The sequence below is a fragment of the Podarcis raffonei genome, chromosome 10 (assembly GCF_027172205.1).
Source record: "Podarcis raffonei isolate rPodRaf1 chromosome 10, rPodRaf1.pri, whole genome shotgun sequence".
In the NCBI taxonomy this organism is placed as follows: Eukaryota; Metazoa; Chordata; class Lepidosauria; order Squamata; family Lacertidae; genus Podarcis; species Podarcis raffonei.
The window spans coordinates 74,038,589-74,064,435 of record NC_070611.1 but is presented as its reverse complement, the minus strand read 5'-3'; the positions used below and the strand labels follow the sequence as shown (position 1 = coordinate 74,064,435).

At 45.9% G+C, this 25,847-nt stretch overlaps 2 protein-coding genes across 2 annotated transcripts; one reads left to right on the top strand and one right to left on the bottom strand.

Annotated features, from left to right (window-relative positions):
* Positions 1–8,957, bottom strand: LOC128422021 (lithostathine-like). Its single transcript, XM_053405471.1, has 8 exons — positions 8,674–8,957; positions 6,550–6,628; positions 5,783–5,858; position 5,279; positions 3,726–3,761; positions 2,823–2,960; positions 2,261–2,372; positions 1–573 (listed from the first exon to the last, which is right to left on the bottom strand). Exons 1-8 carry the CDS (start codon positions 8,764–8,766, stop codon positions 494–496), a joined length of 615 nt encoding a protein of 204 aa, XP_053261446.1. The 5' UTR covers positions 8,767–8,957; the 3' UTR covers positions 1–493.
* A 9,745-nt stretch (positions 8,958–18,702) lies between these two features.
* LOC128422532 (C-type lectin lectoxin-Thr1-like) lies at positions 18,703–24,755 on the top strand. Its single transcript, XM_053406626.1, has 4 exons — positions 18,703–18,748; positions 21,543–21,620; positions 23,451–23,545; positions 24,579–24,755. The coding sequence occupies exons 2-4, from the start codon at positions 21,563–21,565 to the stop codon at positions 24,753–24,755; spliced, it is 330 nt and encodes a 109-aa protein (XP_053262601.1). The 5' UTR covers positions 18,703–18,748; positions 21,543–21,562.
* Positions 24,756–25,847: the final 1,092 nt, after the last annotated feature.

Sequence of the window (25,847 nt, the reverse complement as noted above, 5' to 3'; positions counted from 1 at the left end):
TTGCTTGCACAGAAAGAGGTTTATTGTCACTACGGAGGAAGACGGGAGCTGGCCAGAGAGGGGGGGGCAGACAGCTTGCAAAGGTTTGCATTTCAATGATGTGGTCTGGGAAAAGAGGGTTCCAAAGTTGGCCCCATCACTTTGCAAAGCACAAGGAAAGCTTTGTTTACTCAGCTAACCAGTCCACAAAAGCATCTCATCTCTTTGCAGAAAAGTGAGACAGGTTTCATATCTCATGGGGCAAACTTCCTACTCTGGAGAGATGTACTGTTGCTCACAGCCTCAAGCTTTGGATTAGGCTAGGTCTTAGTGGAATCAAGAGTCCAAACTGGATTTATTTGGGGAAGCCCCTCTTGTTTTTTCTGCTCCAGGCCAATAGAGGAGGGGAGGGAATAGATTTCCTGCAGGTGGACAGAGCAGGTGGGAAAGGGGGCTGGCCTTGGACCTGTTGGGAAGCTGGAGGTCTGTGGGTGTGCCTCTCAGGCCCAGGGTTTCAGGCATAATCGGTGGCCTTGTATTTGCAAAGGTATGGCAAGGTAGTCGTACAGGAACGCTGGATCCATTTCTGGGAACCTGCAGGGCAGAAGGTTGAGAGAGAATGTTAGGGAGTGTCCAGAAACTGAGAGAAAATGTAGACTTCCTTTTGGGTAAATCAAGTATTTCCTTCCCTGTTTTGGAGAGGGAGACAATTACGAGGAAAAGCAATGAAGAGATTTGATAAAAACGTAAGCAGAAGTATTTTGAACAAGCCATTCTGCTTTTGCCAGTAGGGTGTCTGTCTGTCTGTCTGTCTGTCTGTCTGTGTGTCATACAGAACCCTTGGTTTGTGAGATCTTTGTGATGGTTGAGATGTTTTCTAGCATTCCCCATGCCTGCATGAATGAAACTTCACTGAAGCCACCCATCAAAAAGCTGAATTCTGCATTTAAATTAAGTTCCAACTTTTTCCATGGGGCAGAGTTCCCTGTGCCCTATTCTGGGCCAAAGAACCACTCTATACTTTGCCCACCGACCCCAATGGAGGTAACAGTTCTAAAACAAAAATGCAGCCCAGGTGATACGAAGTGCCAAGTGTAAAGAGGAAACTAGTGGAGTTCTCTCTCTGGGGCCCCATCTCTCCCTGTCCTCAGTTTCCTTGCCAAGTCCTTTCTGTACAGGAATAAGTAAGTCTGTCCTTTTCATTTTTTGCCCGTTTCCCATTTCCCCATTCTTGAGTTCTCTATATTTCCACATCAGTTTGTGATTCTTGGTGGGTTTGATTATTTAGCTCCTCCTGAACATTCATCAACATTTTAAGGCCACATGACCCAGAAGCTGTATGCCGGCTCCCTCGGCCCGTAAAGCTAGATGAGCGCCGCAACCCCAGAGTCGGCCACGACTGGACCTAACGGTCAGGGGTGGGTCCCGTTACCTTTACTATCAACCAGTCAACACACTTTTGCAACACAATTTCCCCATATTCTTTTTTTTTTAATAATTTTTTATTGATTTTCCAACATGAATTAAAACACATTAAAACTGACAATACATAGACAAACAAACATATAAACACGTATAATTTCATAACCTCTTTTTCTTAAGCCTTATTTCAACGACTTCCCCATACCTCCCTTTTCTGCATCCCTGTTTTAAACTTTCTCAGCAACCCCTAATTTCAATTTCTTATTATTCACTTTCTTTAATCCTTTTTCTCTTACCCAAGCAATTTCCCCATATTCAACGGACCTTTGCATGTTACTTTTGCAGATGTTAGCATTTTAAAGCACACTGTGGTCTAAACCACAGAGCCTTGGGCTTGCCGATCGGAAGGTCAGCGGATTGAATCCCCACGACGGAGTGAGCTCCCATTATTCTGTCCCAGCTCCTGCCCACCTAGCAGTTCGAAAGCACATCAGTTGCAAGTAGATAAATAGGTACCACTGCAGCAGGAAAGTAAATGGTGTTTCTGTGCACTGCTTTGGTTCGCCAGAAGCGGCTTAGTCATGCTGGCCACATGACCTGGAAGCTGTCTGCGGACAAACACCTGCTCCCTCAGTCAGTAAAGTGAGATGAGCACCGCAACCACAGAGTCGTTCATGACTGGACTTAAATGTCAGGGGTCCTTTACCTTTACCTTTATCCAAGTATATGTGTTTTTGCACACACTTGGTTGGAGAACTGCATTGCAAAATTCAGAGTGTCTGAGGATGGCTTTGTTTTAGTTCCCCTCAATTCCTTGAATGGAATGGGGTTTCCTTCCCCAGTCTCTCTTCCTGCATACCTGAATAAGAAACGGAGACACATTCGTCTGAAGAGATTGAGTTGCTGATGCTCCGGCCATCCCAGAGGGGTTGAGAGAAGACAGATCCATCGCTCCATTTCCAGATCATATTCTGGAGAGAGAGAAGGAGAAAGGAAGGTCTTGTGGTAAAGGGGGAATGCAAGCCCATTGCTCCCCACATCCCCAGAGAGGACACAGCTGGGGAATCAGCACAACTGACAAAGCCAATGAGTTGATTTGAGTATCCAGCAGCTGGAGCCATAAAGATAAAAGGGGACTGACAATTAGTACGGTTTTGGGCAGAATCTGTGACTTTATAGATAGCACAATGAGAGTTGGGAAGGAGGAAAGGCAATGAGGATCTGGAGCTGGAGCTTCTGAACCTCCCACAGAGCCACTCCGAGAAATAATCCCATCTCCAATTGAGGACTTCAAGGTTTGACGTTTGGGGAAGAAGTGGTTTCAGAGTGAAGTGAGAGCCGGTGAGCTACATCTGAAGGACCTCAAGGGAGCTGAGGAGCTCGTACAGTCAGCATCTTCAGAGAGTCCTAAAGGCACCTACCAAGGTACCACGGTCAGCTACCAGGCCGACCCAGACGTTGCTGGAGCCATATTGTCGCAGGTAACTGTAAACCACATTTGCTTCCCTTGCAGAAAGAATGGAGGCCAGCTGGGACCCATGTTTCCTCTGGCAACTGACCTGCAGGGAGAAGAAAGGGGGAAACCAGTGAGATGCTGCCCAGAGCCAGGATTCCCAAGGAGTCGGCCCTTGCTCCTCTCTCTCTCTCTCTCTCTCTCTCTCTCTCTCTTTTAAAACTCTTTTTATCATTATTGCAAAATAAATACATCAATACCAAACCATGCATAAAGAACAATATAAAGAGGGAAAAATAAAGAAGAAAAGGGGGGGGGGAATGCAAAGAAAAGTAGACAGTAAAAGAATAAAGAAAAGTATAATATTTCAATACAATAAACACCATTTTACAAAATAATAGTAGTAATAGACTTCCATCACTCTCACAACATTTACTTTCACATTTAATATTTTATCTGTATTTCAGTATTATTTCATCATAATATATAGGTATGCATATATGTATGTTTCCCCTTTTCCATTCTCAAGGGTCATTCTAGGCACAGCCAAATTTTTACATTAGAACCTTGTCTTTCTAAATAATCATTCAAGCGCTTCCATTCCTTCTTGACTGTAATCACTGGCTTTAGTCTTATTATGTCCGTCAATTTGGCCAGTTCCAAATATTCACATAATTTACATAACCATTCCTCTTTGGTCGGTACCTGGTTCCTCTTCCAGTACTTAGCCACCAGGATTCTCGCCACAGAAAGAATTTAGTATTTTCTCTAGAAATATCACTATTCAATATTCCCAAAAGGTATGTTTCTGGTCTTTTGCTATGTGAAGTTCTTAGTAACTTTCTTATTTCTTCTCATTCCCCCAACTTACCTCAGCATCATCCCATGAGCGGCTGGAGCTAAAATACTCGTAGCAGCATTTGCAGATGATCTAGTCTTGACCTTACAGGAGCCAGAATCTAGTACTAAAAGAGTTTTAGAACTAATTCAAGAATTTGGCCAAGTGGCAGGATTTAAACTGAATAAGTCAAAAACTAAGGTTTTAGAGAAAAACTTAACACCGATTGAAAGAGAGAAGTTTCAGAATGAAACAGGTTTAACGGTTGTGAATAAAGTGAAATACCTGGGGATCATTATGACAGCTAAAAATGGGAATTTGTTTAAAGATAATTATGAAAAATGTTGGATGGAAGTGAAAAAAGATTTAGAAATTTGGTCAAATTTGAAGCTTTCCTTGTTGGGTCGAATTGCAGTTATAAAGATGAATGTATTGCCTAGAATGTTATTTTTGTTTCAAACATTGCAAATTGTGGACAAGATGGACTGTTTCAAGAAGTGGCAGAGAGACATTTCTAAATTTGTCTGGCAGGGCAAGAAACCAAGAATAAAATTTAAGATATTAACTGATGCAAAAGAAAGGGGTGGATTTGCCCTGCCAGACTTAAAACTTTACTATGAAGCAGCAGCATTTTGCTGGCTGAAAGATTGGCTACTTCTTGAGAACACAGACACTTTGGATTTAGAAGGTTTTAACAATGTTTTTGGGTGGCATGCATATCTGTGGTATGACAAGGTTAAAGCACATAAAGCATTTAAAAACCATATTGTCAGGAGAGCATTGTTTAATGTTTGGATAAGATACAAAGACCTATTGGAAAATAAAACCCCAAGGTGGTTGTCACCAATGGAAGCGAAAGCTCAGAAAAAGCTCAATATGGAGGCCAAATGGCCGAAATATTGGGAGATTTTGGAACAAGGAGATAGATGGAAACTTCAGAGTTTTGAGAAATTAAAAAATAAAGTGCGAGACTGGTTACATTATTTTCAGATAATGGAGGCGTTTAATTTGGACAAGAAAATTGGCTTCCAGGTGGAAAAATCAAAATTAGAAACAGAACTGTTAGAACCCAAAACTAAGATTATGTCAAAGATGTATAACTTGCTGTTGAAATGGAATACTCAGGATGAAACGGTGAAATCTGCTATGATTAAATGGGCACAAGATGTTGGACATAACATTATATTTGCTGACTGGGAACAGTTGTGTACCACAGGAATGAAATTTATGGCATGTAATGCCTTAAGAGAAAATATTATGAAAATGATATACAGGTGGTACATGACCCCAGTCAAGCTTGCAAAAATATATCACTTGCCCGATAATAAATGTTGGAAATGTAAAGAAAATGAAGGTACATTTTTTCACCTTTGGTGGACGTGCACTAAGATTAAGGCTTTCTGGGAAATGATTTATAATGAATTGAAAAAGGTATTTAAATATACCTTCCTGAAGAAACCAGAGGCCTTTCTCTTGGGCATGGTCGGCCAATTGGTGTCGAAAAAGGATAGAACTTTCTTTATGTATGCCACAACAGCAGCAAGAATACTCATCGCAAAGTATTGGAAGACGCAAGATCTACCCACTCTGGAAGAATGGCAAACGAAATTGATTGACTTTATGGGATTGGCAGAAATGACTGGCAGAATCCGTGACCAGGGAGAAGAGTCGGCAGAAGAAGAATGGAAGAAATTCAAGGACTATCTACAAAAATATTGCAATATTAATGAATGTTGAATGATGCAGGATTGAAATTAATTGGTTTCTAGCTGTAATGGTAATAAGATTATGAAAAAATTGTCCTTTTTTTCTTGGTATATAATCAAGACTTTAAGATACAATAATATAAGAGGATGGTTAGAAAATAAGGGGTTTAATTGTAATGCTGGGAGATAAGGATTTGCTGGATAAACAATTTGAACTGGAATACAAGAAGGGGAGGTATGAGGAGGTCAGTGAAAGATGTGATTGAAAAATAAGTTTTGAACGTTGTGTGTTTTTTTATTATTTTTTCTTTTTAATTTTTTCTTTTTTATTGTTTGTAAAAAATGGAAAATGCTAATAAATATCTTATAAAAATAAATAAATACTCGTAGCAGTACTTTCTGTAGAAGAGGGCTCCTGCAGGGCAGTGAGCGCGAGGGCTCTGGGTGCGATTGGCGGCACCTGTGAGGAATTGGATTGAGACTGGAATAGATGCCGCAGACCACCAACCCTTTCCTTGACAGATGGAGCCCCTCGAGGAAGCCCTGGCGTTAGGAATCGGGAGGTAACTTCTGGCTCTTTCCAAACTAAGCTTTCCCCCTTGACCTGACATTGGCTCACACCCCTCTTTATGGGAACCCAGACGTTATTGCCAAAATGGTTGCAGCACAGTGTTGTCTATGCCGCTCCAGCAGGGGCTTTTCCACATCTGATTTGTGATATAATAATAATAATAATAATAATAATAATAATAATAATAATAATAATTTATTATTTATATCCCGCCCATCTGGCTGGGTTTCCCCAGCCACTCTGGGAGGCTTCCAACAAAATATTAAAATACAATAGTGTGTCAAACATTAAAAGCTTCCCTAAACAGGGCTGCCTTCACATGTCTTCTAAAAGTTTGGTAGTTATTTTTCTCTTTAACATCTGGTGGGAGGGCGTTCCACAGGGCAGGCACTGCCACTGAGATGGCCCTCTGCCTGGTTCCCTGTAACGTGGCTTCTCACAGCGAGGGAACCACCAGCTGGACCTCAGTGTCTGGGCTCAACAATGGGGGTGGAGATGCTCCTTCAGGTATACTGGACCGAGGCTGCTTAGGGCTTTAAAGGTCAGCACCAACACTTCTTCCCCTTCTACTAATGCTCACCTTCTGCCAAAGGGTTCAGGATAAGGCAGCCCAACAGGCAGAGTCCAAGGTAGACCACTTGCCCCATCTTCTGCTTCTCCTGGGAAAAGAAAGTGTCAGCAACATTCATCCCAGCTAAGGGCATGGCATTTCCAGAAATGATGGGTCCATTGTGTGGCACAGGGTGTGTGTGTATTTTTTGGGCTTTGAGCTTGTGATCATTCAAAATTCAAAAAACAGGCAATGCTAAGTTGCTTATAAGACCCAAACTATCTCATCTGCTTTGACAACATCAAATATTGCTGCAGCACAGCAGCCAGGTTCAATATTTTTCAAGTCATATGAAAAGCAAAGTTAGCTGTGTTGCGGTTTGTAAGAAAAATCTCCAGATGCTTTTGGGGGCAATACCATTTTGAACACTAGGACCCTAAACTGGAAGAAGAGGCTTTTACACCCCCTGAATATGGTACTTTATATTCCACGAGAGAACATCTACTGGGAAAAGTAACCCAGTTTGGTTTCTGTTTCTGGAACACATAAAATTAATTCCTGCCTTTGCTAAAATACGGACTGCCTCTTTCCTCCCCTTTCTGCCTCTCTTTTCTACCTTTCAGGGGACAGAGAGAGACCTAGGGAACAACAACCACTTCTTGTGTTTCCAGAGAGGGGGGAGCAGCCACAGTTATGCGTCTTTCTCCCCAGTGGAACAGTCCAAAATGGTCGGCTTACACTGTGCCTTGGCTCTGCACTGAGGTTATGGGGCTCAGTGTGGGATCATACAAGCCTTTGCAGGCAGCGGCGGAGCAAGCCAATTGGGCACCTGGGGCGGCGTGCATGCCCTGCGCCCAGGGGTGGGGCCAGCGGCCCATGAGACTGGGTGAGCCAGGGCAGGATGCTCCATGGGGCCTCCGAGGAATCTGTCGGACTTGCGTTCGGCCGAGCTATTCCTCCGGTCGAGTCCTCCGACTTTGATTAACGACCTGAGCCTTTGATGAGGCTCCAGGCACGCTCCCCCATTATGCAGAGTATACAGCAGAATGCGGAAGGACGAGAAATATGAGCTACATGCTAAGAGTTTTATTTTCTAACTATGCAGACAGAAAAGAAAAATACATCCTCTCTCTGTGAGAACAGAGAGGCAACGGGAACAAAGGAACAGGAAACCAGTAATATAAACATCCGTCTCCCGTGAGACTTCCAACAGCCTGGAGTCTCTGGAATGTAAACAGAGTCTTGTGACTCCAAGCACTGCACAGTGGCAATAAATAGAAACCTATCAGAATCTGCCTGCCTCCCCCCATTCAGCAGCCTTACAGCTGAGGGGGAGGCAGCGGGCGGACCGTTTGGGGCAGCATGGAGCCCGTGGATGCCCAAGCCACCGTGTCACTCCCAGGAGAGATGCGTGGCTCAGGCGTGCTGCAAGCCCTCCGGTGAGTGTCGCATGCCATTTTGTCACCCCCCTCAGTGGTGATACGCGGGGCGGACTGCCCCCGCCGCCCCCTTCCTCCTCCCCTGCCTCCTCAGTCTTTGTGTTTCAACCTTTCTTTTGCCGCCCCAAGCCCTGCCCAGTGATGCCAGAGAACTCTGCCCAATACAGAAAAGGAATCAGAAATTGCTGCCGCTCCTGAGATGGTTTGTGGTCAGGAATAGCAACCAGTAAAGCAAATGTGAATGATATATTCAGTATTTTTTTTTAAGTTCACAAACGATATGAAACGATGTTTGTGAGGTTTTCCTTTTTTTCTTTTACACTGTTTTGATGTTTCCTTCACATTGGCATGGATGTAAGTTGCATAAATAGTTACACAGCTGACGCTAAAAAGCGGACGGCGAGAGGAACGACAAAAACTGAGACGGAACTGCAGCAGAATGGAAACAGGTCTGCTTGCAAGGAATGCAGGCTATAATAGAAATCGCTGCCATCTTACATTCCCAGTCCTGCCCCGTTCCTGCTGGCCCAGAAGGGGTGCCCATTCGGTTATTGGCTTGCTCTTCCTTCCAGTAAAATACATTCTAGGCCAGTGGAGAATCCTTTTCTCCCCAAGGTCTGTGGCGCTGCTGACCTGTTTTCACGAACCGTTTCTCTGCTAGGAAACGCAAGACTGTTTTGAGGGTTGCAATGGCAAAGAGGTAGATGGGTCTCACCTGTGTCCTTCTCTCCAACTGTCTTGCTGTGGCTGATCTGGAGTCAAGGGCGAATCTTGCAGCCTGTGCAAAGTGCTGTCCACCCCATGGCATATTTATAGGAAGAGGACAATGCAGAAGGTAGACAAAGGTGAAGCCAACAAACCCTACACAACTGACCACAAAGCAAAAAGGGTTGGCTGATGAGCCATTGGGTGTCTTTTCATGAACCTGACAGATGATAAATGAAGGTGTCAAGTGGTCATTAGCCCAGGGAGAAAGGGTGGGGTTCAATTCATTTATTTGATTTGATTGCATAGCCTTTTTTCTAATAACCCTTGGCAGCCCAACCATCACAGCCCAGGGATAACGAGAATCAAGACGTCATTTCCTTGTTCCTTGTGTTGGAGGAACAAAACAGTACTTTGTGCTGTTGCTGGCTTTGTGGTGGTTTTCTTCTTCTGCTTCGCTATTGATACCTCTGACCAGATATTTGCACTGGGGCTCTGTCTATGTTCCCATGGCATAACCACACAAGACATGACATTTCTGGACGCCCAAGTTACGAGAAGTAGTAGGCAAGCAACAGAAGCAATGAATCAAAATTAATGAGCAGCGCCTTCAGCAACAACACTTGCCTTTGTCTGCCTTGGGTCTTCCAACATTCGGTTTCGTTGGATACCTGGCATTCTAGTTTTAGGAGAGAGGCAGAAAAGCTGTTCTCTATCCACTTTCTCTTTACCATTCATAGTTTTATAAATTTCTATCCTGTTACCTCTTATTTGCCTTTTTTACAAACTAGAAATTCTCATATGCACAAGCTTTGTTATTTATTGTTTATACCCCACCCATCTGGGGGTTGTATTAAAATACAATAAAACATCAGACATTAAAAACTTCCCTAAACAGGGCTGCCTTCAAATGTCTTCTAAAAGTCAGATAGTTGTCTATTTCTTTGACATCTGATGGGAGGGTGTTCCACAGGGCGGGTGCCACTACCGAGAAGGCCCTCTGTCTGGTTCCCTGTAACTTGGCTTCTCGCAGGGAGGGAACTGCCAGAAGGCCCTCGGAGCTGGACCTTGGTGTCCGGGCTGAACGATGGGGGTGGAGACGCTCCTTCAGGTATACTGTGCCGAGTGGTTGTGGAACAACTCCAGGCATGGACCTGGAGAATGTGGATCATTTGAATCCCTTTCAGTCGGGATTCAGGCCTCACCATGGGACTGAAACTGCCTTGGTCGCACTGGTCGATGATCTCCGGTGGGATAGGGACAAAGATGAAAGCTGTTTCCTAGTTCTGCTGGATCTCTCAGTGGCCTTTGATACAATCGACCATAACATCCTTCTGGACCGTCTAGAGGGGCTGGGAGCTGGGGGCACTGTTATACGGTGGTTCCCCTCCTTTCTCCTGGGCCGTGTCCAGAAAGTGGTGTTGGGGAATGAGTGTTCGGACCCCTGGGCTCTCACTTGTGGGGTGCCTCAGGGCTCCATCCTCTCCCCCATACTTTTTAACATGTATATGAAGCTGCTGGGGTTTGGGCTGGGTGTCCATCAGTATGCAGATGATACCCAGCTCTATCTCTCCTTTAAATCGGAACGAGTGAAGGCGGTGAAGGTCCTGTGTGAGTGTCTGGAGGTGTTTTGGGGGGACAGGGGGCAGGAGTATGGGGGTGACTCCCTGGTCCTGAATGGGGTAATTGTGCCCCTAAAGGTCCAGGTGCCCCTGAAGGACCAGATCTGCAGCCTGGGAGTCCACCAGGGAAGTGATAGCATGGATGTTAAAATCCCCTAGAACAACCAAACCAGGTGTCTCCAGGAGCACATCCTCCACGACCTGAAGCAGCTTGGCCAGGAAATCCTTGGTGCAGCGGGGAGGTTGGTACACCAGAAGGCATCCTGTACTGCTTCTATTGCCCAACTTCCAGAACATGCAATCTGAAAACTGGGTCTTCCCAATAGGATGCCTGGTATAAACTTGTTGTTTTTATTGTTGTTTAGTCATTTAGTCATGTCCGACTCTTCGTGACCCCATGGACCAGAGCACGCCAGGCACTCCTGTCTTCCACTGCCTCCTGCAGTTTGGACAAACTCATGCTGGTAGCTTCGAGAACACTGTCCCACCATCTTTTCCTCTGTCGTCCCCTTCTCCTTGTGCCCTCCATCTTTCCCAGCATCAGGGTCTTTTCCAGGGAGTCTTCTCTTCTCACGAGGTGGCCAAAGTATTGGCGCCTCAGCTTTAGGATCTGTCCTTCCAGTGAGCACTCAGGGCTGATTTCCTTAAGAATGGAGAGGTTTGATCTTCTTTCAGTCCATGGGACTCTCAAGAGTCTCCTCCAGCACCAGAATTCAAAAGCATCCATTCTTCGGCGATCAGCCTTCTTAATGGTCCAGCTCTCACTTCCATACATCGCTACTGGGAAAACCATACCTTTAACTATAAACTAGTGACTTCCTGAAAATCACTGCAACCCCCCTTCCCCGCCCGTATGACCTGGGCTGCTGTGTGTATGAGAAACCTGGTGGACAAGCAGCGGCAAGGACAGGCCCATCTGCTTCATCCAACCAAGTTTCCATCACACATGTCATAAGGGAGTCTTTCGATCATTTTGTAGATAAAATGCACGGCGCAATCTCATTTCTCAATCACCTAGGTACTGGTCATTGTTATAGGTTTTTTTACAGAAGCAACATTGGAGAATGCAAAAGGGGATTGGGAAGGAATGGTGGTACTTCCTGTATGCCATTTGACTGTTCACAATATCTATGAATTCATTTTATCATCCTGTTGTATTAGCACTCCACACAGCCACCTCCATAGAAACGTGTTTTAAGCCATGTACCTGAACTAATAATCTTCATTAGCATCTGGTATTTGCACAAGTTAATTCCTAGCATTAGCTGAAAATACATACTTTGTCATAAAGTTAACCACAAGTCTGGGCATGGAATGTTTCCCCATTTTAAGGGTCAACACTTAATTTTTTTATGAAGATTGAAAAATCATGATTGTCTTTCAAAAGTGGCAGTGCTACGAGAATGTGAACCTGGAGCACATCATTTTGATCATAAATATCTGAACTTTTCCCAACTCTACAATGTCCTTTTTCAGGCAAAGTCACCTGAAGACCATGCCAAGCATCTGGGAGGATTGGCAGAGTACCAGGAATGTGACCAGGAGATTAGGACTTGCCACCAAGCCTGCGAGGGAAGCCCTGGTGAGTTTGGGGACTGGCACTTCCTCCTTCCTCCTCCATTTCTGCATGTTGGTTCTTTACATGCTCTATTCAGATTCGAAAGCTGGCAGGTGTCCAAGGAGTGCCCAGGTCTCTTTTTACAGCAGCCTGAGTTTTGCATTGCTTATTCCTAATCATAGCATTGCACACCTATTTGCACAGCACTTAGGTAAGGTATTTCGCCTATTTTCATTGTAGAAAGTTTTACCTATCCTTAAAGAAACTGAGGCATGTTGCACATGTGTTCTGCTTGCAGATTTGCCATAACGGGCATCTGGTTGGCCATTGTGAAGAACAGATTGCTGGACCAGATGGGCCCCCTTTGGCCTGATCCAGCAGTCAGGCTCTTCTTAGGTGCAGGGGGACCTGGAAATGGCTTCAACTTTACCTTCCCTGCCCCTACAGGCAGGGCACTCATCTTCCACTCACGTGACATTAATGTTGTCAGGTGAACCAGTTCTGTATAGCACTGTGCATGAAACAGAAGCCCTAAGGTGCTGGGAATCCAAAGTAGCAGAAAGTTGCCCCCAGTTCCAGTTGCCTCACAGAGGCAGCTTAAGGTTCAAAAATGTTTACTGCTACAGAAGATAAGGCTTCAGTAATACAGTTCCGGACGTTGATCTATACATACAGCTTTGCAGATACAGATATAGTGAGGGGGAAAACATATTTGATCCCCTGCTAAATTTGCCCGTTTGCCCTCTGGCAGGTTTTTTTTTGGGGGGGGGGTTCCTGTTATTCTGTCTTTCACAGCTACAGTAAACCTACCATTAAAATTATGGGCTGGTCATTTCTTTGTCAGTGGGCAAACGGGCAAATTTAGCAGGGGATCAAATACTTTCCCCCCTCACTGTGTATACAAGTAGAAAGCATTTCTGTTGCTCCAGCAATCCAAGAGACTCTGACTCACAGATGGATTCACTGACTGACAAATGAGCAGATTTGCCTTAATCATTTATATAGCAACTGGCTTGGCTGATCTTGTACAGGTTGGGTTATATTAGGTGATTTGTGCCCAGGAAAGAGATTACAGTGGTGCCCCGCAAGACGAATGCCTCGTAAGACGAAAAACTCGCTAGACGAAAGAGTTTTTCGTTTTTCGATGTGCTTCGCAAGACGAATTTCCCTATGGGTTTGCTTCACAAGACGAAAACGTCTTGCAAGTTTGTTTCCTTTTTCGTAAAACCTTTAATACCCAGGGTGCATTGCTTGAAGAGGTGCAGTTGCGACTTGACTTCGAGGAGCAACTCATAGCACGCGGTGTGGTAGCCTTTTTTGAGGTTTTTGAACACTTTGCTGATTTTTGAAGATTTTCCAAAACTTCTTTTGCAGCCATTTGGTAAGTTAAACTTTTAAAACTTTTTGGGGGGCTTTTGGATTTTGGGTTGGGGTGTTTGGAATTCAAGGACTTGGTGTTGGGAAGGGGTTTGCAAGAATCTGGGAGCTTGTGTGGTTTTTTTCTGCATTTTTATGATTTTTTGTGACCATTGGGCCACTCTGCTGTTTTTTTTAAAAAAAAATTCTGGGTTTGAATTTCTGTGTGGTGGCTGGCTGGGGGAACAGTTGAGGAGGGGTTTGCAAGAATCTGGGAGCTTGTGTGGTTTTTTTTTTTTTTTGAATTTTTATGATTTTCTGTGACCATTGGGCCATGTTGTTTTTTTAAAAAAAAAATTCTGGATTTGGATTTCTGTGTGGTGGCTGGCTGGGGGAACAGTTGAGGAGGGGTTTGCAAGAATCTGGGAGCTTGTGTGGGTTTTTTTTTTTTTTGAATTTTTATGATTTTCTGTGACCATTGGGCCATGTTGTTTTTTTAAAAAAAAAATTCTGGATTTGGATTTCTGTGTGGTGGCTGGCTGGGGGAACAGTTGAGGAGGGGTTTGCAAGAATCTGGGAGCTTGTGTGGGTTTTTTTGAATTTTTATGATTTTCTGTGACCATTGGGCCACTCTGCTGTTGTTTAAAAAAAATTCTGGATTTGAATTTCTGTGTGGTGGCTGGCTGGGGGAACAGTTGAGGAGGGGTTTGCAAGAATCTGGGAGCTTGTGTGGGTTTTTTCTGCATTTTTATGATTTTCTGTGACCATTGGGCCATGTTTTTTTTTTAAAAAAAAATTCTGGATTTGAATTTCTGTGTGGTGGCTGGCTGGGGGAACAGTTGGGGAGGGGTTTGAAAGAATCTGGGAGCTTGTGTGGTTTTTTCTGCATTTTTATGATTTTCTGTGACCATTGGGCCATGTTGTTTTTTTTTAAAAAAAATTCTGGATTTGAATTTCTGTGTGGTGGCTGGCTGGGGGAACAGTTGGGGAGGGGTTTGCAACAGTTGGGGAGGGGTTTGCAATTTCTGTGTGGTGGGTGGGTGCTGGGGGAACAGTTGAGGTTTTTGAAGACTTTGCTGATTTTTGAAGATTTTCCAAAACTTCTTCTGCAGCCATTTGGTAAGTTAAATTTTTAAAACTTTTTTTGGGGTTTTTGGATTTTGGGTTGGAGTGTTTGGAATTCAAGGACTTGGTTCTGTGTTTGAATTTCTGTGTGGTGGGTGGCTGGGTGTTTTGAATTTTTTGGATGTGAAGCACTGATTCTTTTTTTTCTTTCTGAGTTTGCGAAGGTAGGAGCTGTGCTGCCATGGGACCCAAGAAGACTGCTGCTGCAGAGGCCGGCGAGAGGAAGAAGGAGAAGGTGACGCTGGAAATGAAGAAGGAGATCATCCGGAAGCACGACGGTGGAATGCGTGTGACAGACCTCGCCAGGGAGTACGAGAGGAATCCATCGACCATCGGGACCATCCTGAAGATGAGGGAGAAGATCCTTGCGACTGATGCAGCCAAGGGAGTCACCAGGATCGTGAAGAACCGCCCAGCTGTTCTGGAGGAGGTCGAGAAGTTGCTGCTCATCTGGTTAGAAGAGAAGCAGCATGCAGGGGACACAGTGACTGAGGCCGTCATTTGTGAGAAGGCCAAGGCCTTGCACGCAGACCTCGTCCGGGAACAGCCAGGAACCTTAGGCGAGCCAGAAGTCTTCAAGGCAAGCAGAGGTTGGTTTGACCGGTTCAAGGCAAGATCTGGAATCCACAGCATGGTCAGGCATGGAGAGGCTGCCAGTTCTGATGTTCCTGCGGCTGAAGACTTTGCAGCGGAGTTCCTGGAGGCTGTGAAGACGGAGGGCTACGTTCCACAGCAGGTCTTCAACTGCGACGAGACTGGGCTGTTTTGGGAGAGGATGCCCAAAAGGACTTTCATCACACAGGAGGAGGCCAAGTTGCCTGGCCACAAGCCCATGAAGGACCATCTGACCCTGGTCTTCTGTGCCAACGCAAGCGGCGACCTGAAGATCAAGCCCCTGCTGGTGTACCACTCGGAGAACCCACGGGCCTTCAAGAAACACAAGGTCGACAAGGAGCAGCTGAGTGTCATGTGGCGATCCAACAGCAAGGCTTGGGTCACACGTGTGCTGTTTGTGGACTGGGTCAATCTTGCTTTTGGCCCTGCTGTCAAACAGTACCTGCTGGACAACGACCTGCCGCTGAAGGCTTTGCTTCTGATGGACAATGCTCCTGCTCATCCTAAAGGCCTTGAGGAGGACTTGTTGGAGGAGTTCAGCTTCATCAGATTCATGTTCCTGCCGCCTAACACCACGCCACTGCTCCAGCCGATGGATCAGCAGGTCATCGCCAATTTCAAAAAACTCTACACCAAGGAGCTTTTCAGGCGATGCTTCGAGGTGACTGATTGCACCACCATCACCCTGCGGGAATTCTGGAAGGACCACTTCGACATCGTCACCTGCTTGAAGATGATCACCACGGCCTGGAACGGGATCAGCCAGAGAAATTTGAATTGCGCTTGGCGCAGCCTGTGGCCGGACTGTGTGGCACCAAGTGACTCTGATGCACCAGAGTCAACAGTGGTGCAGGACATTGTTGCCTTGGGGAGGACCATGGGCCTGGAGGTCACAGAGGAGGACGTCAGCGAGCTGGTGGAGGAGCACAACCACGAGCTGACCACCCAGGAGCTGGTCGAACTGCAGGCAGAGGCTGCGCAGGAGCAGGCCTCGCTGGAAGAGGAGGAAGCAACTGAGGAATGGCTGTCCTCCAAAGAACTGAGGGACATTTGCATGAAGTGGAAGGATGTGCAGGCTTTTGCAGAGCGGCAACACCCTGACAAGCACGTGGTACATGACCTCGCGAACTCTTTTGATACGAGGGTCATGTCGCCTTTCAGGGAGGTGCTGAAAAGGCAGATGAAGCAGCAGACCATGGACAAGTTCTTCAGCAAGAAGCAAAGAGTGGAAGAAGAACCTTCTTTGAGTGGTCCCCCAGAATCTTAGAAAATGTACTGTTCACTTTGTTGATTTTTAAATGTTTTTCTGTCATGTTTAGAAACTTAATTTATTGTTCCTTCAGTTTTTGAAATGCTCTTTACAGTATGTGTGACTTTAAAGAGCAGTTAATAAACTCTTGTTGTACCAAATTTGGCTTTGTTTGGACTTTTTTTGACCATAGGAACGCATTAATTGATTTTCAATGCATTCCTATGGGGTTTCGTGCTTCGCAAGATGAAAAATTTGCTAGACGAAAAAACTCGCAGAACGAATTAATTTCATCTTGCGAGGCACCACTGTATCCCCTTCCTCTGTGTCCAGTTCCTCCAACATAAAAATAAGAATCAAGCACAGAAGCCTCCGAGATCAGCTGACTCCTCCATGCCCTTTTCTAACAACCAGGGTGAGCTCAAAACAGCTCATTAGAGCAACAAAGGATTAACAAATTAAAACACTTCCTGGTACAAAATAAATATATAAGAGAGGGGATGTTGGGAGCTGCGATGCAGAGCTCAGGCCTCCAAGAGGGGTGGGGTGAGGGTGCTGCTGACTGGTGATGGGGTTGGGGGGCAGGCTTGGTAAGAAGAGCCGGCTGGATCAGGCCAATGTCCCATCAGGATCTGAGCACCAGAGCAACGCTCTCCCCTCCTGCAGTTTCCAGCAGCTGGAATTTGGAAGGAGCTGTGGGGCAGAACATAGTCTTCATGGCTAGTAGCCATCAATACCCCTTCCAAAATTCAGCTCTGTTGGATGCTCATGAGTTCTAATGTCATGAGAGAGCAGAGAAACTTTCCCTGATTCACTCTCCCCATGCCCTGCGTAATTTCATGAACTTCGACCACATCATTGCTTGCCTGTTCTCTAAAGTGAAAAGTCCCGAATATTTCTCCCTTTTGTCATAGGGGATCTGGAAGCTGAGCCTTATGAGGAATGGTCGAAGGAGCTGGGTATGTTTAGTGTGGGAAAGGGCTGTCGTGTGGAAAAGGGAACAAGCTTGTTTTCTCCTGCTCTGGAAGGGAGGACTCGATCCAATGGCTTCCAGCTACAAGAAAGGAGATTCCAACGACAGTGGTACCTCGGGTTACGAACGCTTCACCTTACGTTTTTTTTGGGTTACGAACGATTGTAACCCAGAAGTAAGTTGTCCGAGCTCTCAGAGGCTGCCGCCGCCTGGCAGCAAACCCGGACATCCACAGGGCCTACGGAGCTCTCAGAGGCCTCCGCGAATGCTGGGAACCAAGCCGATTGTGATTGTGGAAGAGGACCCTGAGTCCCCTCCAAACAGTAAGTGCACGTAAGAAAAGAAATAAATGTTAATTTTTTTCATCTGAAATACTGTCTTATTTATTTTATAGTACAGCACATTGATTATTGCCTTCATTTTATGGGTCACTGGTCTCATTGGACATTAAATTAGTGTTAAATTGCTTTTTTGGGGGTGTTTTTCATCATCTGGAACGGATTAACCCACTTTCCATTACTTTCAGTGGGAAAGTCCGCTTCAGGTTAAGAACAGACTTCTGGAACCAATTAAGTACTTAACCTGAGGTACCACTGTAAACATCAGGAAGAACTTTCCGACAGTAAGAGCCGTACAGCAGTGGAACAGACTCCCATGAGAGCTGGTGGCCTCTCCTTCCTTGGAGGTTTTTAAGCAGATGTTGGGTGGCCAGCTGTCCTGGATGCTTTAGCTGAGATTCCTGCATTGCAGGGGGTTGGACTAGATGACCCCTTCTGACTCTACAATTCTGTGATTCTATGATAGGGGAGTTGCTACATTCCCTAAGGATTTATTTGTTTATTTATGTGCCTCTTTCTGCAGGCTGGTGTTCAGCTTGCTTACTTCAGTGATCTGTTGTGGGCATCAGAGAGCAGTGAGAATTAAGGTGAGAGGTCTCTCCTCTCCCTCTTTCTCTTGGTGAGGAATGTTTGAATAGTCTGGTATGTTTTCCGGGAAAGCCCCAGGCTGCCATCTAGGAAGAATATGCTAAAATTTTGTTAGGCAAATTATTTCAACGGGACTTTGATGTCAGTGGTTGGGACAAGTCTGAGGCATCCACTCACTCAGTTAATTGCCTACAATTGAGACGAACCAAAGGTTTTTCAGGCCACATTTCAGGAAACTATGAGTATTCATAATAATAATAATAATATATTTATAACCTGCCCATCTGTCTGGGTTTCCCCAGCCACTCTGGGCGGTTACCAAAAAAAGATTAAAAATACATTAAAACATCAGTCATTAAAAACTTCCCTAAACAGGAAACGTTATTCATACACTCGTGTTTGTACAACATAAAACTCGTTTGAAGCACACTATTGTCCCACTACAAACAAAATGTTTCCTTATTTCTGGGTCATGTTTGCCCTTAAACAAAAGCCAACTGTGTCCTTTTGTACTTCCTCCTATCTATGCAAATGCAAACCCCCTAGACTCTCACTAAACCCTCAGGAGGATATAAATGACTCGGAACAGTTTGTTTTTGCCTCAGGAGAAGCGTGAGTTGCCACCACAGCAGATACATCATCCATTCGTCCAGGTGGACAGGTGAGTAGCCAATCTGGTCCCTTTGTCCAGGGTTCAACAGCAGCCAAATCCCTGCAGAAGAATCCTACTGCCCTGTGCAAGTGAATTCTCTCAACCTGGGTATGAGTTTTGAGGGCACCTCAATGCCCTAAGATCAGTGGTTTTCAACCAGTGTGCCATGGCACCCTGGGGTGCCTTGAAGGATGGTCGGGTTTCCCGGGCAACACTGGTCTCTGTCCCTCTGTCCTTCCCTTCCTCCCCTGATGCCCTCTCGCGTCTCTGCCTCCCAAAGGCTTGCATAGCTGTTAGTTGCAGCAGCCATGGCTACAAGATCCACAGGCTAATGGTGCCTCTGGGGCTGGCCAGGGGGTGCTGGGTGCCAGAAGCTGAGGTGGCCTCGGAGTAAGCAAGCAAGCGGGTGAGGGAGCACAGCCAGCCAGTCCACCAGCCCTTGCTGTTGTGAATGGATAGACAAGTCCCAGGCCCCTGTGGGGCAGTGTGAGGAGGCACCTCTCCTTGGGGCAGGTGGGGCAGCTCAGAGACCAGGGATGGCAGCAGCAGCAGCTACCCAGAGGACTCCCAAGGAGAGGAGAGGAGATAAGAAGCTGAGGGATCACTCCACAAAGGAGGGTGGGCCCTCAGGTTGGATCTGGCAATTGTCATAACAGATGGGGGGCATTCCAAAGGTTGGGCACCGATCGCCTGTCTCAGCCCCATCTCCTCTTTCTCCTTGACGCGGGACACGGGTGGTGCTGTGGTCTAAACCACGGAGCCTCTTGAACACTTTCAAGAATGTATAACTTGCTGCTAAAATGGAATACGCAGGATGAAACAGTTAAATCTGCTATGATTAAATGGGCACAAGATGTTGGTCATAACATCATGTTTGCCGACTGGGAACAGTTGTGGACCACAGGTATGAAATTTACGGCATGTAGTGCCCTAAGAGAGAATATTATGAAAATGATATACAGGTGGTACATGACACCAGTCAAGCTTGCAAAAATCTATCATTTGCCCGATAATAAATGTTGGAAGTGTAAAGAAAACGAAGGAACATTCTTTCACCTTTGGTGGACGTGCCCAAAGATTAAGGCTTTCTGGGAGATGATTTATAACGAAATGAAAAAAATATTTAAATATACATTCCTTAAGAAGCCAGAGGCCTTTCTCTTGGGCATGGTCGGCCAATTGGTGCCAAAGAAGGACAGAACTATCTTTATGTATGCAACAACAGCAGCAAGAATACTCATTGCAAAGTATTGGAAGACACAAGAGTTACCCACCCTGGAAGAGTGGCAGATGAAGCTGATGGACTATATGGAATTGGCGGAAATGACTGGCAGAATCCGAGACCTGGGAGAAGAGTTGGTGGAAGAAGACTGGAAGAAATTTAAAGACTATCTTTGGAAATATTGTAAAATTAATGAATGTTAAAATTATGCTTGGATTGGTAATAAGTGGTAACTAGTGACAAAAGCTAATAAGATTATGTAAAAAAATGTATTGATAAATGGTTGAAAATATTGGGGTATAATATGTTATGACACAAAGTTAAGATATTTGAAAAAGGATAAGAATTTGCTGAATTAAGTATGTAAATGGGAACACAAAAGGGGGGAGGTGTGAGGAGGTCAAGGATATAAGCATATGACTTTGAGGATATTCAGAAAAATGGATTTGTTTTATCTTTTTAATTTCTTTTTTTTCTTAATTGGCTGTTTTTTGTGTGTTTTATGCGGTTTTTTTTTTGTATTGTCTATTTTTATCTGTGGTTTCTCTTTTGTTATTCTGTAAATCTTTACTTTTTTCTTTTGTAAAACTCTAATAAAAATTTATTTTTTAAAAAAAAAACAACCACGGAGCCTCTTGGGCTTGCCGATCAGAAGGTGGCGGTTCGAATCCCCACGATGGAGTGAGCTCCCGTTGCTCTGTCCGAGCTCCTGCCAACCTAGCAGTTCGAAAGCACACCAGTGCAAGTAGATAAATAGGTACCATTGTGGTGGGAAGGTAAACGACGTTTCCATGCGCTCTGGTTTCCGTCATGGTGTCCCATAGCGCCAGAAGCAGTTTAGTCCTGCTGGCCACATGACCCGGAAAGCTGTCTGTGGACAAACTGTGATAGCCTGGGAATCTGATTCAGAGGCTGAACCGGAGGAATCCCAGCCTGCACAGGAGTCCCCGCCTCCAGGGCCGGCTGAGCTGGGGCAGGGCCTTGAATCTGAAGTGCCTGCACCTGTGCCGGATCCTCAGGAGCAGACACCAGATGAATCCACTCTGGCTCCTGGGGTGATTGAGAACCCATTGCCTACAGGTTCGCCTCTCCTGGCCCTGTCAGGGGAAGGTGAGCCTCCCCCTGGGTCCAGTAACCCTCCAGCCTTTCCTGAGCTGCAGAGGCTCAGGGCACAGAGGCGGAGGGAACTGGTTTCTCTCAGGAGGAGTGCTCGCCTTGAGGCCAGGAGAGGCGGGTCACCTGTGAGCCGGGACCGCCCCTGGCCTCAGAGAAGATAAAGGCCAGTCAGCCCTGTCCCAGGTTACGGGTGCAACGACGTTGGAAACCTGTTTCTGCCAGCACCCAGACCTGTCTTTCCGGAGTTCCCGACCACGCAGCTTCCCCCTTGGTGGACAGTCTCCAGACCCTCGGCCCAGGACCGGACTTTGACCACGCCTCACGGTAACCCCCCCCCCCGGGACCAGCACACAAATGCTGACTCCCTCAGCCTGAAAGTGAGATGAGAGCAGCAACCCCATAGTCGCCTTTGTCTGGACTTAACTGTCATGGGGTCCTTTACCTTTACCCTTTTTCTCCCCACAGAAAAGGAAGGAAAACTGAAGATGGGGCTTTTGGCTTTCTTTGGTCTCAGCTTCCTAATTGCTGCTCCATTTTTGAGAGGTGAGTTCCTTCCTTCCAGACAGAGCTAGGGAGGAACCTTGGGCTCCTTGAGGAAAAGGTGGGATAGAAATGCAACAAACAAACAAGCATTCAGGTCTGTCATGCCAGTTTGGGAAGTGCAGAGTTGCCTCTCCAACTCCAGTTAAGTACAGTTGTGGTGTGCATAAACATTTTGGATTATTATTCCCACAGCTATAGGCGTAGAAAGCCTTATGTCAGCCTGATGATTCTGGGAAAGTCCCAGGAGGAGGATTTTGCCATCTCCCAAATGATTCACGAGATCATTCCAGAAAATCTTGTGCTGCTGAACTGTCTCTGCACAGCCACCACCAATTATGTGCTGCCACAGAAAGAAATCTGTGGGCACAGGGATCTGCAGGAATTTCCCTCTCAAAACTTTGAGAGGGGGGAGCAGGCCAGTTTCTCACACAAAAAACGAGAAGAATGGCACCTGAAACATTTGCCTCATATCTGAGGTGGCCCCATGCAATCCAGGGATAATTTCTTTTGAAAGGGCAAGTTTCTAGCATTCCTAAAACCTTGCTCTCTCTTCAAACATCCATGTCCTTGGATGAAATTATTAAACTGGAAGAAATTCTCTGCTCTTCTGTCCCCACAAGATCACAGGATTCTTCGCTGGTTTCCCTGCACCACTTTCCCGTCTCCTCCACCTGCTTCTCACACCCGCCTGCTTTGTGCAAACCTGGGTGTCATTCCATGGACACCCCTCCCTCCCGTATCACGCCAACATTGCAACCCTCAAGAACTGATTCCTTATGTTTCGCTTCGATCTGTGGGGTCCTTTGATGATTCTGGTGATTCCCCATGTGGCCCTCGAGCTTCAGTCGACCTTCACTGGCTGACTGGGTATTTGGTGTGGCAAATCCTGCCCTGTGGAACTCCCTGCCATTAGAGGCTTGTCAGGAACCACCCCTGCCTTCGTCTGAAAACTGTGCTGCTTTGGCAGGCATTCCCAGTGTGAATTTCTCCTCCCTCTCTCTCCCTCTCTCATTTTTTTATTGGTTTTCCAAATTATTACAGATCAGACCAAATTACTTTAATTTAATACAATTTCTTAGAAAAAAATAGGTTTCCCACTCCTGTTGCAAACATATGTCCATCACTTCCTCATGTAGCCACTTCATCTCTTCTAAGTTGTTGTTTAGTCGTTTGTCGTGTCCGACTCTTCGTGGCCCCCTGGACCAGAGCACACCAGGCACTCCTGTCTTCCACTGCCTCCAGGGAGACTCCAGGGAGTCTTCTCTTCTCATGAGGTGACCAAAGTCTTGGAGCCTCAGCTTCAGGATCTGTCCTTCCAGGGAGCATTCAGGGCTGATTTCCCTCAGAATGGATCGGTTTGATATTCTTGCAGTCCAAGACATCTCTTCTTAATCCTTCTCTTTATGTTAGACCATTCTCGCAGCTGACCATAATTCTTTCCTTACATGCAGCACCTCTGTTATTTCTCATAAATATAAAACCCATTTCACCTGTGTAGTCCTTCATAGACCTTGTTCTCAGACCTGGTGTGTTGAGCCATTTAATTGCTATCTTCCTTTCTTCAGTTCACCACAGTGTTTTCAAGGTCAATTCACATTCCATTCCCTTAGCTCTTTCTCATCTTTAACCAACTGCTATCTGCAGATGTTTCCTTTATGTTTTTAGTTACATTTTATGGATATTCATGGACTGATTTCATTCCGCTTTGTGTGCCGTGAGCTTCCTAGATACAGATGCATGAAAGTGAGGATTGAAAATATCTAAACAAATAAATGAAAATCAATCCCAGGCCAGGTTCTGACTGGGCTTTTCCTTTGACTTCCTGAGCAGGTGCTGAGGCTGCCTGCTGCCACATGGACTGGTTGCCGTACGGTTCCTACTGCTACAAACTCTTCAGCGATAAAGTGAGCTGGGCTGAGGCAGAGGTAAGTGTGGCCTCTTGGCTCTGATCAAGGGCTGATGGATTGATTGATCGGTTTACTTATATGCCGATTTTGCACAACAAGCCCATAATGTCCTGCAGCAAACCTTAAAAACATCCAAACACAGAGCACTAGAAATAGAAATATCTTCATCATCATCATAATAATACCTTTATTGTCAATGTACAAACTGTGTACAATGAAATTAACCAAGCCTCCCCCCCCCATACACTCAATCTCATTGCACTCTGTGCGCTTGTCTCACAACACTCCAACCCTGAAAGTCAGTTGCACTATATTATTTTCCATTCAGCAGCCTAACAGCCCATGGATAGAAACTGTTTTTTAGCCTGTTGGTACGACTGATACTTCTATATCTCCTGCCCGAGGGTAGAAGATTAAAGAGGCGCTGGCCGGGGTGTGAACTGTTCCTGAGAATTTTCCTTGCTCTCCTAAGGCAAAGATCCCTTGCGATGTCATCTAGTGGGCTCAGGGGGCAGCCCATGATATCATGTGCTGTGTTCACCACCCTCTGTAAAGACTTTCTGTCCGTGGCTGTCAAGCCAACGTACCACACTGTGATATAATATGAGAGGACACAAATATACAAATATACAAATATACAAATATGCAAATATACGAAATACAGAATGGGGGGGGGCTGGAAGAGCAATGGTGCAAGCCCTTGTCGCAAATCTGCATATGCTAATTCATAGGTATTGTGGTGCCGAGTAGTGGGGGCTTATGGGTCTTCATCCCCCCATATTTTTCAAGGAGGGGGCTGTCCCTGTCCTTGGCGGGGGGGGTACAGGTCATGTGACATCAGTGCACCAGTTAGGTATACATGCAATTTTAGACGGAGGGCAGGAAAGGCTTACTCTGAGTTTTGGGGTGCCACGAAAGAGCCCAAGATCCTTTTTCACACCTGGAAACTCTTTGGGCTTCCATGCATGTTCCCTCATCCCTTCCCTTTACGGAATCCTCCCTGATTTCCTGCTCTCTGGGTAAAAATGATGTTTCTCTTGCCCTCTCTCAGATTGCCTGCCAAGATTACTTCCTCGGCGGTCACCTGGCCTCCATCCACAGCGCGGAACAATCTGCCGCGCTGGCCAAGTACATCAATAAATACCGCAAAGATGGAAGTTGTGTCTGGATTGGACTGTGTGACCCCCTGAAGGTGGGGGTCTTATTGCTGGCTTATTTTGGCTTCTAAGGTGCTTTTGGACTCCAATGCAGGTTGCGGGGGGGGAGGGGCTTGTAGAAAGATGCTGAACTTAATAAGAGGGCAGGGTGCCCCCAGCCCTGGAATGTCGGTATTTTTCGCTCCATAAGATGCACCTGACCATAGGATGCACCTAGTTTTTAGAGGGGGAGTGCAAGAAAAAAATGTTCTTTAAAGGGGGCGCTGAGCAGAGCCTATATGCATCCCAGGCTCTGCTCAGCACTCCCTTTCACGAGCCACGTGGAGCGTGTGTGTGGCGCTTGCAGGCTTTTCCCCGAGGAGGGAAAGGGCAGCCCATCTCCCTCATTGGGGAAAGAGCCTCCAAGAGCCGCACATACGCTCCGCGTGGCTCTTGCTGGCTTTTACGGGAGGTGGGGGAAGGGGCAGAAGGCGACTAAGCCAGAAGCTAGAAAAGCGAGAGGGAGGCCAGCAATCCCTCTCGGTGTTCTGGCTTCTGGGATAGCTGTGCAGCCTGCATTCGCTCCATAAGACGCACACACATTTCCCCTTACTTTTTAGGAGGGAAAAAGTGCGTCTTATAGAGCGAAAAATACGGTATTTGGAAATTCATTGGGATTCTTCCTTGTTGTGAACCATTTTCATATCTATGTATCAGTAGCAGAATAATTTAACTCTTAAAAATACTATGCACTGCGGCCACACTGGCCGAGTGGTTACTATTTAATTTATTGCATTTGTATCCCGCTTCTCCTCCAAGAAGTGGAAAGTGGTGTACATCACTCTCCTCTTCCCCATTTCATCCTCACAGCAACCCTGTGAGGGAGGCTAGACTGAGAGTGTGTGGCTGCCCTAGAGGGAATGTTCCGTCGCATGTGGTAAAAGAGTATTGGGAAATGATCCATAATGAATTGGGGGGGATGTTTAAAAGTACTACCCCCCCTGCCCCCAAAAAACCCCAGAGTCCTTTCTGTTGGGGATAATTCAGTCAGAAATTCCCAGGTGTCAAAAAAGGTTATTAATGTATGCAACAACTGTGTTTCATTAGCCCCTAAATGGAAAACGAATGGGGTCCCAACTCATAGCTGTCAACTTTTCCCTTTTCTCACGAGTACAGTTTCTGGG

Coding starts and splice junctions, on each gene's coding strand:
- LOC128422532 (XM_053406626.1), top strand. CDS start 21,563: ATGGGGCTTTTGGCTTTCTTTGGTCTCAGCTTCCTAATTGCTGCTCCA. Junction 21,621..23,450: donor TGCTGCTCCATTTTTGAGAG/GTGAGTTCCTTC, acceptor CTTCCTGAGCAG/GTGCTGAGGCTGCCTGCTGC. Junction 23,546..24,578: donor TGAGCTGGGCTGAGGCAGAG/GTAAGTGTGGCC, acceptor GCCCTCTCTCAG/ATTGCCTGCCAAGATTACTT.
- LOC128422021 (XM_053405471.1), bottom strand. CDS start 8,766: ATGCCATGGGGTGGACAGCACTTTGCACAGGCTGCAAGATTCGCCCTT. Junction 5,859..6,549: donor CCTGAACCCTTTGGCAGAAG/GTGAGCATTAGT, acceptor AATTCCTCACAG/GTGCCGCCAATCGCACCCAG. Junction 574..2,260: donor TGTCTCCGTTTCTTATTCAG/GTATGCAGGAAG, acceptor TCTGCCCTGCAG/GTTCCCAGAAATGGATCCAG.